Source organism: Topomyia yanbarensis, chromosome 2 (genome assembly GCF_030247195.1).
Source record: "Topomyia yanbarensis strain Yona2022 chromosome 2, ASM3024719v1, whole genome shotgun sequence".
In the NCBI taxonomy this organism is placed as follows: domain Eukaryota; kingdom Metazoa; phylum Arthropoda; class Insecta; order Diptera; family Culicidae; genus Topomyia; species Topomyia yanbarensis.
This window is the reverse complement of record NC_080671.1, coordinates 73,527,803-73,543,398: the sequence shown is the minus strand read 5'-3', so window position 1 is coordinate 73,543,398 and position 15,596 is coordinate 73,527,803. Positions and strand designations below refer to the sequence as shown.

General features: G+C 35.9%; 1 protein-coding gene and 1 long non-coding RNA gene across 5 annotated transcripts; one reads left to right on the top strand and one right to left on the bottom strand.

Annotated features, from left to right (window-relative positions):
- Nucleotides 1-13,275: 13,275 nt before the first annotated feature.
- On the top strand, nucleotides 13,276-14,579 carry LOC131678448 (methionine aminopeptidase 1D, mitochondrial). Of its 4 annotated transcripts, none has more exons than XM_058958614.1 (4): nucleotides 13,276-13,417; nucleotides 13,502-13,721; nucleotides 13,779-14,232; nucleotides 14,290-14,579. In XM_058958614.1, the coding sequence occupies exons 1-4, from the start codon at nucleotides 13,404-13,406 to the stop codon at nucleotides 14,484-14,486; spliced, it is 885 nt and encodes a 294-aa protein (XP_058814597.1). In that variant the 5' UTR covers nucleotides 13,276-13,403; the 3' UTR covers nucleotides 14,487-14,579. The 4 variants fall into 4 exon arrangements, with proteins under 4 accessions (XP_058814597.1, XP_058814596.1, XP_058814595.1 ...); XM_058958613.1 differs by having other exon boundaries at nucleotides 13,472-13,721; XM_058958612.1 differs by having other exon boundaries at nucleotides 13,276-13,445.
- Nucleotides 14,580-14,609: 30 nt separating this feature from the next.
- On the bottom strand, nucleotides 14,610-15,381 carry LOC131678450 (uncharacterized). The gene is made up of 2 exons (XR_009303657.1): nucleotides 15,022-15,381; nucleotides 14,610-14,966 (listed from the first exon to the last, which is right to left on the bottom strand). It is a non-coding gene; the product is annotated as an uncharacterized LOC131678450 (long non-coding RNA).
- Between the last annotated feature and the right edge of the window lie 215 nt (nucleotides 15,382-15,596).

The window sequence follows — 15,596 nt, the reverse complement described above, 5'->3', positions numbered from 1 at the left end:
GGTGTCTAAAATTGTCCAAATGATGTGAAATTTGGCATCTAGTTTGACATTTGTCACAATATGAAAAGGGAGGGGCTTTGAGAATAAGAAAGGGCTATTGCAAGCCATAGCTGTTGGTTCATACATTTTGACAGCAGATTAGTACCAGACTCAGTTTCGCCTCACTCAAGAACGGAAAAAAAATAAAATGAAATGAAAGCATATTACTGTACCCATCGATTCGTTACAAAAATATAAAAGAAATCTTTTCAAGGTAATTTTATTCATATTCCCGGTAGTTTAAATATATTTCACGGTGAGGGACGGAATTGACGCGTAGTGGTGAATAGAAATGTCATCACTGTTGACACCTACCAAATTGTGTTCTCACAAACTGCCTGTTGAAATCGCCGTTCACAGTTGCAACTGTTCACAACATCGTCCACCGTACACATACAAAGAATTTCAACACATGTTCACTAGAGTGGCTCGACATATGACATTGTTCAGCACAGCACTTTTTGAGATCCTTTTGTGGTCCCAAATGTCTGTGCAAAATTTGGTAGCGGTTGGTTGCTGCCCGGGTTTGCGCATTGCGTTCAAAGTTTGGATGGGTTGTTATATGAGAAAATCAATTTACGTTAATAGAGATCGCAATTTCACTCAATATGAAAAACTAGCTTTATAAAACTATAGTTCAAACCTTGGTTAACAACTTTGTCAAACACAGTAACTAGCTACGAGTTTTCAAAAAATAGTTATAACGATTTTAAAACTTATGGTTCAATCCAAATGTAGAAATTCAATATTGCTTCCAACACCGTCAGTACACCACCGACACCGATACTTTGAACTCAAAAAAAATGAGAATATAGTCATCGCAGAGACTTGGTACCTTTGAATGAAATGTTTAGAATGATTCGCTGAATAACATAGACGTAGTCAGAAAAGGAAAATAAGAGAGGAGGGGGCTTGTGTCTAGTGTAACATAAGAAGTACATCTTCAACACAGGTTTATAATGCCGAATTAAAAATTAATATTACCTGTTTGAGTGCTACTATTTAAGGGGTCTGATGTTATCTCATTTAAAATGGTACAACGGTTTATAATATATTATTGCATGGGTTCGCTAAGTATTTTAATGTTCTATTCTTTTTGTTCCATTTTCATCAATTTCTATACGTTAATAAGTAAGATATTGGAAAAAACAATTTGGTGCACATCAAGTTCACGTTCACCTTCACAGAGGAATTAAATAGGCCTTAAGGCTTTATAGAGGAAGAGTTGGACAGCGGATAAGCTTCTTCTCGCGTGAGTGACTAACAATTATGACGCAGGTTTATTACCTTTCCATAATTATTCCACGTGCTAGTTCCAGTTCTGTCGCAGCCCGTGCTTCAGACTTCATCAACACCGTCCCGTCTTCTGCCTTCGGTTGTTTATCTAGGTTGACTGGCCGAAGTCACTTGATCCAAATCGTTATCTGGGATATCTGGGCCATTGTGCTCGATTATTCAACACCAACACCAACATATTTGTGACACCAATATAATCAAATACAGTCTTACCCTTCCATTTTACATAACTTTGCCCTAAACAGAATTCAACGTCGTCGTTCGAATGCGTCATAAATTCATATGTTTAATTATTTTAATTTCCTTCAAAAAGTAATGTATACCATAGTTCACTGCATGTCGATGGAATGTTGATGTGCCTTTATGCCAAATCAGGTAATGTTCTGCTCTACATCCACCAACATAAAATCCTATCTTTATCGAGTCAGTTTGTAATATTTTTGCCCTATAAAACTAGACCTTCCCATCAGATCCAAACGTACCGTGCACAGTTGCGGTCTTCAAATAATTAAAAAACTATAAAATTGTATAGGAACGTAACGGTTCTTCCTTGGTAAGGTGCTGCCAGTCGTTTACCCATAAAATTCTTCTATCGGCAGAACCGGCCCCTAGCATCAAACACACAGCGACCTAGCTGCAACTACTTGCCAATCTCAGCTACAGGACTTTTCCCGCGACGGCTGTCTATGGGAAACCTTCACGCTCAGACAGCGAATTGTTTCTCATTAAACATGCAATAACCAAATGATGCGCTCAACAGCTATACAGAAATCTTCCAGTCCGAGTTTCTAAAACCAATAATTAGTGCGCGTGTGATCTAGCCTTACGGGTTGCATCAGGGCGTGGTGCCACGGCGAGCAGCTTGATCTGTTTTCAACGTGTGTCCAGAACAGGTGTACTCTTCCTGTTGTGTGTGCCGGTTACAGATCGTCGTCAGCTGGCGGATCATACGGCGACATCCATGCAGGTTCAGGTCTTGTATGTCGATCAGCTACGCATAATAGACGAACCAACCCACAAGAGCACCAGAAAGGGGTTAAACGTGGTCTGCTAATAGTAATAATATGCAATAAAATTACTCAAGTATCAGTAAAACATAATCATAAACCGTGCAGTTTAAGATCGGCTGCCGCTGATGTTTGTCCACGCTGCTCACGAGAACATGATGCTGCGTAATGGCCAACAACGGTTTCCTGTAGATGGAAAGCATACGTACCGGCACCCGTCGCGTCTGGATTTGCGAATTGAGTCACTTTCTGCCCATTCCGACTGCCCTACACCGCTGGTCGGCGGCGGAGATGATAAATAATAGTATTTTATTTACGCACAGTCTATCGTTTCACTCCTTCGGATGCTATTTACGCCGCGATGCGTCGTCTTCATTTATTTGTGATGAATCAACTTGTTTTGCTTTGTTTTTAGAACTTGCAGAAGGGCAATACTCGCTGAGACCAGGGAATTATTGCAAGCTTTAGCTGGAATATCTTTTTTAGCAAATATCGATACTCAGTTTAATTACACCACAAACAATTTATACTATTTTCATAAAGTACAAAAATACCAATCTTCACAAAATCCCCTCTCAAATCGAAGTAGGGTTGCCACCCCGTCAGGTTTGATCAGGAGATTCCGATTTTTGGTGACTTTCTCCCGATTTTACAGCAATTCCTCCGGGCTTGATAATTTGAATTTTTAGTACTGTATTTGATTGTTTACAACATATTTAAAAAATGTAACGGAAAATTAAAAATAAAATAACTTTATCATAACTTCAGAAAAGATTCCAGTAAGTTAAGTAGTACAAATCGCTTGCGAGTAACCTTACAGCTCTTCACTACATTGGATAAGAAACTTTAATACGTATCTGAGTTTCAGTCGTCCAAACGCGGTGTCGTCTAGGTAAGGACGGCAGAAAACTCGAAATCGCAATTACGCTACTGCTGAGTTGCATATAAGACAATATGAGGTTCCCTAGTCGGATTCACAAAGATCACATGAAAATGACTCAGCGCGCTGAATAGTTACCATGTGATAATTTAGTATGCAGTGGCCGGTTAAAGTCCTGGTCAGTAGACCACAATGAGGTTTCGAAAAATGTAGGATGCGTATGCAAAGTTTGAGATAGATCGGTTAAGTAGTTTTTGAATGGCAGTTAACACCGCAAATCGCGTTTTTTTTCTAGAGACGTTCTACAAAAAACTTCGTCACCGAGTCGCTTGTCGAAATTTTCGTGTAGAAAAATTACAGAATGTTATTGAAATGATACATTATAATATACAAAAGTTTTGATCAATTCGCTTCACCATTTTTTTTTTAAAATTGTAAAAATGTATTTTTTTCACGCTGAAACCCTTGCCAAGCCCCCCCCCCCCCAAATGATGGGTGATACAAGAAACATGGCGAAAATAGACTCATTGCCCTATGTAATAGATATTTTCAAAATTATATTAAACATAACCAGTCATGGATCACAGTTTGGAAAAATGAGAAAGGCACAATTGCACCACTAGGTGGATTAACACAGGTATTTGAGATTATAATCGTTTTTCAACTTTATGATTCGTATGGGGTTCATTCAAGTCGACTATATTGTTAATAAATAATAGGGTGATGAGCCTATTTTGGCAGTAGAGCCTATTGTGAGTCACCAAGGGGTACGAAATAGGGTCACAATTTGTGACCCTATTTCGTACCCCTTGGTTTCGAATCAAGCATATGAAATAATGACACTATCGATTTGGCTAAAGCAGGTGAGAAAAAATAAGCTCAAGTTATATTCTTTATTTGTTGTGCACATATGTATTTAGAACTATCCTCTAAATCCAACTTTTAATTAAAACAAAATCACCTTATTGAAATATCTACTATTCCGCCTCACTCACGTAGTGAACCGAAACTGGATGCAACGGCGCTTAGCAAAATAAACACTTACGAGCCAGCATTTACCGCCTCATATCTCGTTATTCCAGCACAAATATACTAATCATTGCACTGATACATACCTTTATTTTAGCTGGAGAAGCTTTTTACGATAATTTCACTTTAAAATCACTCGTCAAACACTAGAATAGGCCTAGTGTTATAATAGGATAAAACTAAATACGGGGGTTCCTATTATTGGCATGTTTTGCTGATACACTACCACAATCAAAACCAACTTTTTGTATCCATCATACAGAAAAGAATCATCAGTGCGGCCAAACCAAAACATGAACTTGTAAATATAATGTAATGCAATTTCAGGTATAAGTAATCAATTACTTAAAGTTATTCAACTAATTGTTGATTGCAGATATTTTATTTTCATCTGCACATACAATTCGGATCGGGAGAAAGCAATGTGATGTGAAACTTGTCATTCCAGTTGCTAACCTTCGAATGGTTTTTTTCTGCGTGCGCAATTCTGGGCGCTCTTCTACTAACAGCTGATGAGTTTCATTGATGTGCGTGATGTTTACGTTTGTTTTGATCGGCTGAAGAAAGCAGAATGATTCGTTTTACAAATCACACGTTGGCGTCCATGATCTGGATACCTAGTTAGAATCGATGCAAATGGAATATGAGGCATTGCGTTTCAACTAGATTGTTTTTCGATGAGGTGGAAATTGGCACACCCATGAGGCGATAATTGGATCGTTGAGGTGGGAATAGATGCACAGAATGGAACATTTATTTTCATTTATGCTGAAAATTGAGGCAATTCTGCTAAATAAGCATTATAAAGATGTTTAAGAAACAGTACACTGATACTTTATGCTGAGAAAGGTTATAGATAATATGGCTTCTTTTAAAATTGTTCAAAAAATAGTGCGACCCTCTCCCTAATGGTGCCAAAATAGGCTCATCACCCTACCATGGTTTGTATCTTCGACCTTATTTTCGTTTGCTCCTATATTTTTACTTTTCTTTAAAAATAATTATTCATTACGATTGACAGTCGTGACATATTTTTCACATAAGCCGCATCAAGGGATAATTTAGTACCTAGGTGGGGTAACTTAAAACGTTTTGTTTTGATTTTCCTCAAGCTTTATATAATATGTTAAAAAGCCATTCGGCGATAATGACCCGGAGAACTTTAAGCAATTGTATGTAGTCAATAAAGCCACAGAGAACAGACATCCATGAGCGAACAAATATATCAATAAAACGTGTGTAAACATTTGAATAATATAATATAAAACACTAGAGCCGCCACACTAACTTATCCCAACTAACCGTCCAAACCATTCCGGAACCGGTTCGAAATCCTGAATGGACTCAGTATGGAATCCGGCTCATAGAAAACAACCGATTCCGACTCAATCGGTTGATGCATTTGAGCTGGAATTCATGATGAATCCACTCAGAGGTCCGAACCGGTTCCGAAATGGTTTGACTGCGTAGAGGTATCCAGATTTATCTGGAATCTTTCAGATTTTTCCCAACTGAACAGACATTTGTTCAAGTCAGACATTTTGCCAGATTTCTTAAATTTTGCCAGATTTTTCCAGATATTCTGAATTCTACGTTACACCCCAGAGGGAATGCCATTATGTCAGATTTATCTGGCACAGCTAGAGTTTTTTTAAGCTTCTAGCAAAAAGATAAATCTCTTATTCTACCAGATTTTTAAATTATAGAGATTGTTACATACCATTTTTGGAAATCTGGGTCATGTTTACAAAAACAAAAATCGATTAATGTTATATGAAGATCAAAATGTATGCCAAATTTCGATGACTTTGAGTTCGCTGTCAAGTGTCAGATTTTTCCAGACATTTTTATTTGAACTGCCAGATTTTCTTTGAAAAATAGTGGCAACCCTGGGTATAACCGCTGTCAATTCAGTCGAACTCACCCTAGCAACCAGAAGTTCGGAACAACTTTACAAACTTTCAAGCTGCTTAAGCTTTAATGGTACTTCAAAGCTGCTGAAGCCTCTATTAGAACATAAAACGTATTGCAAAATTATCTAAAACGAGAAGCTTATGCAGCTCCCTTATACGAACTTTTGATTGCTTGGCCAGCTACTAAAAACATGACAACATTAGCGCACCTGGTGGAGATATCTGAACTACCTTCGAAAACGTTAGGGATTTTTACACAAGTTGAATGCTGGAGATGGACGTTCGGACTTCTGAGTGGATTCGGTATGAATTCCAGATCCAATGCATCAACCGATTGAGTCGGAGTAGGTTGTTTTCTTTGAGCCGGATTTCATACTGAATCCATTCAGGATTTCCGGTTCCAGAATGGATTGGATGGACGGATAGTTGGGATAAGTTAGTGTGGCGGTGCTAGTGTTTTATCGTATATTAAATCAAATGTTTACACACGTTTTATCAATATATTTGTTCGATCATGGACGTCTGTTCTCTGTGGTAGAGGTTTGAACATTTGTTCATATTTTAATATTGGTTTCGAAATATACACATCTACATTATTAAATAACCCAAACAAAGCTTGACACAACATCTTCTCCCTTCATTTCATGTCGAAAAATATTGAGTATCTTAACCCTCCGCAGACCAGGTGGGATCGGATGCGGCCCCATGTTCATCGGTTGTAGGCTAGTGCATGTATGGAGATGTATAGGATCTCACATAGTCTGCGGAGGTTTCATTAAGGGGATCCTCTTACATAATTGTGGTTAAAAGTACCTAATGATTATTCAGTAGGGTGTCCCAAAATGACATCATGTTAAAAAAGTCATCGGGCTCACTTCTTAAATGAAAGGTTAGGGTATTAGGACCACTTTCTTCTTCGGAGTGAGTTTGCTAAAACGCTTCCTACTGGTGGCGACCTTTGATTTTTTGAAAAATGGGCCGATTTTGGATAAAATTTCAAATTTATGCCTGTTGAAGCGGTCCTGCACTGTCTTAGATATTTTTTCAGCATTTTTTATTTTTTTTGAGATCCAAACGGAAAAGTTTGGTTAGTTAGTTTGTACCAATTTTAAATTATAAGAGCGGCAGAGCCATTAAAACTTAGTAAAAAGTGAAATTTTTGGTGTTTTTCATTATTTTTTCTTCGAAACTGGGTATCTACAATATTTTAAAAGTACAGAAAACACTTTATATAGTTGAGCCGAATTCGGGGGCGTAATTTTGCTGAAGAAAGTGTATAGCTACGGCCAATGGGGTATAAGTTATTTACGTTTTTGTTAAATAACCTTTTGACATTTCATGATATTCATAAAAAATAACACTGTTCTACAAAATAAAACAACTTAAGTGGGCTTAGTCCGCATATTATTTTTCGGAAAATAGAAGGAAAATGATGAAAAATGGCGTTTTTCGCTTGTCTCTAGTACATCAGAATCGGTTTTTATGAGCATTTGACGATTTTTTTCAAAAATATTTTCTATATTAATAGCCACCTAGCGGGTTTGAAAATCACTAAAATTAAACAAATATGTCGAGTTAATGGCAAGTTATGGCGTATATTTGAAGGCTGAATTGATTAACGTACTTACATTTTGTATATAAAGTCTTATTTTCATGTTAGGAACTTTGAAGTGGAGAAAAATGTAGAAGAGTGAGGTGAGTGTTGAAAAACTGATATTTACTGTTTAGATCACATAATTCCGAAATAGTCAAATTTGGGGCAAATATCCTCGAAAAAATTTTACAACAGAATACAGCGCATCTTCTGACACAATCGTTTTGTTGAAGATGCCTCCTAGAAGTAATTATGGAGAATTAACTCTTCAAAAAATAATTCGAGACTTGGCGTCATTAGCAAAGTTATTATTTTTATAATTTAAGTTAAAAAAAAAATCATTAGATGCTCATTAAACCTCGTCCTGACATACCGTAAACCGGGGTGACTTTGATCATCGGGGTGACTTTGATCACTCAAAACTTTTTTCGTAGATCGCTTATTAAACCAGAATAGTCTACCGAATCATTTTAATTTGAATTGATTTTTACTCTAAACTGATTTGTTATACTTTTTGAGTATATTGTTCGGTTTTTGATTACAAAAACTACAAAAAACCGAAATTTGACTTTACCTGATTTTTACGAAGCTTCGTAAAGTGTCTATTTTTTATAAAACAAATAAATCTCAAATTTGAGCAAGAGTAATAAATTACTAGCGAGTTTTTATTTTCCTTTAGATTGGGAAATGCTAAATTTAGTTTTAAGAGTTTGTTTATTTTTAATACATTTTTTGTGAAACTAGTTGGCAATTATTTCAAGTTATTTTAAGTTTAAATTCACAACATTTTTTTATTGCTCAATATTCCAACGTGTTAAAATGGATGAAACTTTTTGTACATTGATAAAACAATGGAACAAAAACAATTTTAGCAGTTTTAAAGGTTTTCAGAATCTTTTATTCTAGTTGGACACAAATTATACAAATTTTGGTTACTAGAATTGTACAGTACATTGAAATACTTTGTATAATACTAATTAACATCTATTTAACAATGAGTATCTTTCCAGAATTAGTTTAAACAAACATTTGAATGGAAAGCATTGACATCAATAACTTAATGTGGGTGAACATGCTGGTTGTCAAAGTCACCCCGGAACACGAAAACGGACTTCAACTTGAAATCATTTTTGAAAAAATAGCTGTAAATGGACAATTTTAGGTAAAACCATCCAATCTTGTTCTCCATACATCAGGTTTAAAAATATTGAACTCGAAAAAAATGCGTTGCGTCTAAAAATATGTAATGATTACTTCGAAAAGTGATCAATGTCACCTCGGTACTAAAGACGTACAGAAAACGTCATTTTTCATAATTTTCCTTCTATTTTTCGAAAAACAATGTGTGGTCAAAGCACATTTGAACTGATTTACTTTTTGGAACAGCATTATTTTTGAAAATTGCTAAAAATGTCAAAGGTTATCTAACAAAAACTTAAATAACTCATACCCCACTAGCCATAACTACGCACTTTCTTCAGCAAAATTACGCCCCTGAATTCGGCTCAACTACATAAAGTGTTTTCCGTACTTTTAAAATTTTGTAGATACCCAGTTTGAAGAAAAAATACTGAAAAACACCAAAAATTTCACTTTTTACTAAGTTTTAATGGCCCTGCCGCTCTTATAATTCCAAATATGTACAAACTAACTAACCAAACTTCTCCGTTTGAATCTCCAGAAAAATAAAAAATGCTGAAAAAAATCTAAGACAGTTCAGGACCACTTCAACAGGCATAAATTTGAAATTTTATCCAAAATCGGCCCATTTTTCAAAAAATCAAAAGTTGCCACCAGTAGGAAGCGTTTTAGCAAACTCACTCCGAAGAAGAAAGTGGTCCCAATACCCTAACCTTTCATTTAAGAAGTGAGCCCGATGACTTTTTTAACATGATGTGATTTTGGGACACCCTATTATTCAGTTTTTTTTAAGTAGTAAAATGACTTAGACATTGGCGCTATTTTGCAAAATGTTTATTAAGGTTTCATCTATAAAATAAAAATTTTCGAGTGTAAGGTGTCAAAAATGGCGGCTTTCTCGGAACAAGATTTTTCGAATCTGCGGGCATTCTTATTTTTGAACCATTCAACCAATCAACTTCGGGTTTTGCCTGCCTTAAAAAAGACAACATTGTCGGGTGCTGTAACCTACAAAATCGCAATATTGTGATCAACGATTTTTTACAGCCGTCCAAAGTGGAAATATGCGAAAAAACGATACTTTATTTTCTAGTGGCCGCCATTTTGTTTCTATATCGAATTTTTTTATGTTTTTTAAGTATCAGATCAGCATGAAAAACAAGGCATGTTTTGAAAATATTTCTTGGCGCAATGAAGAGATGAATCGAGATCATTTAAAGTGTAAAATATAATATTTTCGAGTAATTTGATTACAAGATGGTGGCTGGGTAGCATTGTCCCGCCTATGAGTTTTTTGAAAGGGGTTCTCGGACGAAAATATATCTCCCGTAATTTTTGACCTAGAGCTAAAACCCAAAGTTTCTTCGATTCATTAAAACGATAGCAAGCGACGTACGTACGATTTTTTCGATATTTTGCTTTTTCGTCAAGTGACACAGTTTAGTAGAAAAAACACTGAAAATGTGGGAAAAATCGACACAAAATTGCCCATTTAAGCTTAAATTTTTATAGTTTGGTTAAAATTATACACTTCAAAAGTTATTTGCAAAATAACCCTGCTCTGGAGCAAGGTTAACATTAGGTCTGTTCCAGTACCAGGAGAAACTGGAAGTACTCCGGAGAAAATCGTTCCTGTACTCTCTTCTTCTCCTTTTTCTTCTTCAGGTAGCAAACCGGAGCAAAAGAAGCAAAGATTTTTTGCTCCTGTTTACTCCGGAGTGACTTCCGTGTACTGGAACAAACCTATTGACAGAGCGATAATTAAATGCGACAGCTCGATAGTTAAAATTTTTCCCATGGTGTAGAATAAAAAGGTGAAAACATTTTCTGTACCTAATTGATCCGGTCAATATTTTTCAATACAAAATGAAGGGATAAAGATGGAAACGATAACGTGTTGTGTCAAGATTTGTTTGGGTTATTTCTTCAAGTGGATTTTTACGTTTCGAGGCTATGACTGTCACTTAATGTAATAAGAAAAAAAAATAACTTTAAAATATCGACAAATGTTCACACCTCCACCAATTTGTGGTCATCGCAGCTGTCACTTCTGAACAACTATCCAAATGTCAACTTTTGAAATGGTTTGTTCTCTCGGTTCAATTTTACCATTCGAAAGAAAATAACTTTCGAGCCGTCGAATTTCAACTAAAAGTTTAAAAAACTCTCCAAATAGTTCACAGCCTCAAAAAACAATTACCCAATGAAGAAATGAAATCCTACATGCGTTGATGGAGAGAATAATTTTGATTATATTGAGATAAGTTCAGAACGATCAAAAATCACCCGTTTTGAGTTACATTTCCAGCCAGTTCGAAAAAAATGGTTTCGAGAAAAACACGGTTAAAGTTTTCAATACGCTCAGGGTGTAGGTACATAAGAGGCGTTGCGGCAGAATTGAAAATTTGGACATTTGTTTATTATTGTCGCCTTCCTTCCAACTCAGATTAAGCTAATTTTGGGGTGCTGAATTCATTTTCAATGTCAAAAGTTATAAAAAAATACAGTGTTATCGAACCTTTCTTAGTAGTATAATACTATTTTCACAATTATTTTTTACTGATTAGTTATATAAATAACAACATAACAATTGGATAAAACGACTTCAAATCTCTATATAAAGTGTTTGTTCTCGTTTGATTCACTTGTTATTTGGTGCTAAGCACCATGCACCTTAATACCAACAAAAATTAAAAAATTGTCGCTTTTTAACCTTTTCGGACAAGGGGGCAAAACAAGATAAATCAGTTTAAAAAGTAGAGATGATTTCCTACAGAATGTGTAATATGTGATCATTCCGAACTATTTCACCTGATTATACAGCATACTTTTGTGAAAAAGTTATCAGACCACTTCAAACATATTTGTAAATCGTTGTTCGAATCCATTTTGGCGAGCATGCTGATAAGCAAAGTCTTTTAGATTCCCTTTGAAATGAAACTAGTTGTGCTCGAATCAGATCAAAATTGAACGAGTTACATGTAATTTAAAAAAGCATAGTTACTATGATTTTGAAAATAAAAATCAATAGAGTTGCCTGACACAGCTAGGTTTGAAATGCTATTAAAAATCTAATTCTTATTAGTGGTCACAAAAATCTGCAAAAGATGTTTATCAATACCTACATACTGAAGAAACCTAAGAAAAGTAGAAACTATCAATATTATTGTAATTTTTTTTTTTTGGATTTTGTCCGGCCACTGTGTGCATGGTTGTCAGATAAAAATGTATTTTTTCGTGCAAAAATCTGTAAATCTGCATCGCGGGAAAAAAGTTCTGTATCGAAAATCTGTATTCAAAAATTAACTAGAAGCTTCCCAAAAATAATATTTTGGCAATGAAAAATTAATTAATCTTTGTCTGGAGAACAAATGATATCGAAATTTGACACTTTAGCTTAGTGGTTTCTTAAGATCTGAACTATACAGGGTGTCTTTTAAGTGTTATTCGAAATTCTGAAAGGTTACGTACCACATATCTACACTGAAAATCTGCATCTTAGCCAAAAATCTGTAATCTGTATATACAGAATCTTGGTCGTGAATTATCTAGAAAAATCTGTAAAATACAGAATCATCTGTATATGTGCTAACCCTGACTGTGTGGTGTAATCCCTCAAGGCTCAAGTTACTTGTACGCTTGGTAGTATGCGTAGGAAAAATTGTGTTCAGCATTGCACCGAATTATCCATATAAAACCTTTTCAAAACTTTAAAAGAAGAAAATCAGTCGATTTATTAGATCATCACGATTCAAATAAAAAAAAATAGCTGCTGGAAAAACTATCAGCTTAGCTGAATGTTGCTTTTGAAAAAGTGGCTGTGGTTTTTTTTCATTACGCAGTTGTGTTGCGTACCCCAGCACGGTGATAGTGTGGCAAAAAATCGCAGCCACTTCTTCAAAAGCACCATTCGGCTAAGTTGATAGTTTTTCCAGCAGCTATTTAACGTTATATGAATCGTGATGGTCTAATAAATCGACTGATTTTCTTTTTTTAGAGTTTTGAAAAGGTTTTATTTGGATAAATCGGTGGCAAAGCTTAACACATTTTTGCCAACACATACTATCAAGCGTTCAATTCATATAGACTCTCACCCAAAGTTCTTTGAACCTTAACTAAAAGTTAGCAAATTCACCAAATGGTTCACACTCGAAGAAACGGTTATTTCAAAATCGTGCAATGAGGGACGTTTGTAGAACCAACGTTGGACGACGTCAGACTGGGAAAAAAGCTTTTGAAACGTTTCCTAGTAATGAATTATTTCAGTGATTTTCGAACAAAAATATTTCAACAGAATATTTTAGTGCTTGTTGCCTATACATTGGGCGCAATAACATGCGAGTAATCAAGTAACGTTCACTTTCACTGTCAAAGCCTCACTGTCTGTAAACAAGAATAGCTGATGAAGATTGTGTTTTGTATAGTAAAGATTTAGATAAACATTAATAAAATCACATTTTTGTGCTAAGTTGTCCAATGGCGCTACTGACGAAATACCGTAATATATGGCGATTAGGAGGTAAACGCTCATTCTTCAGTCGAAAAAAGTAATGTAAATGGAAACCACACACAGAATTGTGAACCTAATGATTTCGTTAATCAGATTCAGTTTAGGTACCTGCAATTTGGTAGAACCAGGAAATGTGTCACCAGAACGGTCCGTTCCTGACCACATCGTTAAGCCCGACTATTACCATGTTCTTAACTCACCTAAACGAAGTGAAGGTTGGCCGGAGATTAAAGACGAAGTGCAGATTCAAGGAATGCGAGAAAGTTGCAAACTTGCCGCCAATGTTCTGAAAAAGGCTTGTGCTATTACAAAGGTAATAATTTGGTTTATGGGATGCCCATTTTGTGTATAATAATTTTTCAAATATCAGGTTGGAATATCAACCGACGACATCGATGTTTTCGTTCACGATGAAATAGTCAAAGCAAACGCCTATCCTTCCCCACTACGATATTTGGGATTCCCGAAGTCAGTGTGCACATCGGTAAACAATGTGGCTTGCCATGGTATTCCGGATGACCGCAAGCTTATGGATGGTGATATTATCAACATTGACATAACAGTGTATTACAACGGGTTTCACGGAGATTGCTCTAGGACAGTTCTAGTGGGAAATGTTGATGAAAGAGGTCGTTTTTTGGTACAGTCTACGGAAGAGTCTCTAAACGAATCAATCTTACTTTGTGGTCCTGGACAAGCTCTGTGTGTAATAGGGAAATCGATCTCACTATTTGCAAAATCTAAGAAGCTGAACGTGATGCCGGCATTTGTTGGACACGGCATTGGTAGTTACTTCCATGGACCTCCTGATGTACTCCATTTTCGTAAAGAAAATTAATATCTTTTTGAAGCCTATGTTGCATTATACTAATTCGTTGCAGATAACAATTATCCCGGGACAATGCGAACCGGTATGACATTCACAATTGAACCAATTTTAACACTGGGTGATGTGGATGCGGAAATTCTGGATGATGGATGGACTGCTGTATCTGTAGACAATGCCAGAAGTGCACAATTTGAGCATACGATACTAATCACCGAAGGCGGTTGCGAAGTGCTCACTTTACCAGATTAAGCATATTCTGAATAATGCGCTTAAACGATGAATGCGTGAGATTAATTATTTTTATTGGTCGTTTTATAGAATGATAGCTCAAAAAATAAAACTAGTGGCATTCTTCAAAAGAAATCAGTTGCATTGAGTTCAAAATACTTCCGTCTGTATTCCGCTATATGATAAAATAGGCAATAATTGTACAAAAATATGCTTACCTGAATACCTTCGCTGGCGGTTCATACCGAAACTTATTACCTATCTCCTATTTATATAATCGTAGCACAAATTTAGTCATGACACTGTTACAACTTCATATGCTCAAGGAATATTGAGAAATGTTTCGATGTTGCAGATATATACATTAGTGTATCCTTCGTTAAATAGAAGATTGACATTTTTCGACGTGAAAAAGCTGCTTTCATCAGTTAAATTTGGTTGAGGTTCTTTCGTCAGTCTGAATTTTCGACTTCACAATTGGTAGAAAAATTGAAGGTACGGCTAAAACAAAATTTATAGATCATTTAATCACAATAAATAAATATTAACCCATTACCGTTTTTGACTAAAAGTCTACGCCTAGCTGCTAAATCCTCTCCTCGACGTAGATCAGGCTCGTAATCTTCGGCCTCGAAGTGCTGAGAACAAATGCGCAAATTTTTAACACAATCGTATTCCAAACCGCAGAAAACAAACCACTGGCATCGTATAGCCGGATGCTTTGGCGCACGATGGAAGGAAAGATTTGGCTGAATCATTCCGCGGATTTCCCGATTTTCACAGTTTGGAACATAACACCGCATGTTCTCTTATCAACAGATGTCCACTGTTTATGGGAAATATTTATTAAAATTTCGCATCAAACTAAACGAAATTCTTTATTGTCGGCAGCTGTTGGATCCCAAACGTCACATTTTCGATATTTTCCTTTTTTTACAACCAGGGTGGCCAGATACACGGAAACGAAAAACTACCTAAAATTGAGTTCCTTTGACTCAATCTCGTGGTATCGTGGGGGAACTTAAAATTAGGTAAACCGTGTTGAAGGTAGTTTCCATTTAACCACGGCAAAACTTACAACTCATTGATAGCTTTTTTATTCTCAAATTTAAGTTGAATTTACCTAATTTT

Excerpts from the sequence above, each read along its gene's own strand:
- LOC131678448 (XM_058958612.1), top strand. The coding sequence starts at position 13,375 with ATGGCGCTACTGACGAAATACCGTAATATATGGCGATTAGGAGGTAAA. Across the intron at positions 13,722-13,778 it reads AGGCTTGTGCTATTACAAAG|GTTGGAATATCAACCGACGA; the intron begins GTAATAATTTGG and ends TTCAAATATCAG. Across the intron at positions 14,233-14,289 it reads TCCTGATGTACTCCATTTTC|ATAACAATTATCCCGGGACA; the intron begins GTAAAGAAAATT and ends AATTCGTTGCAG.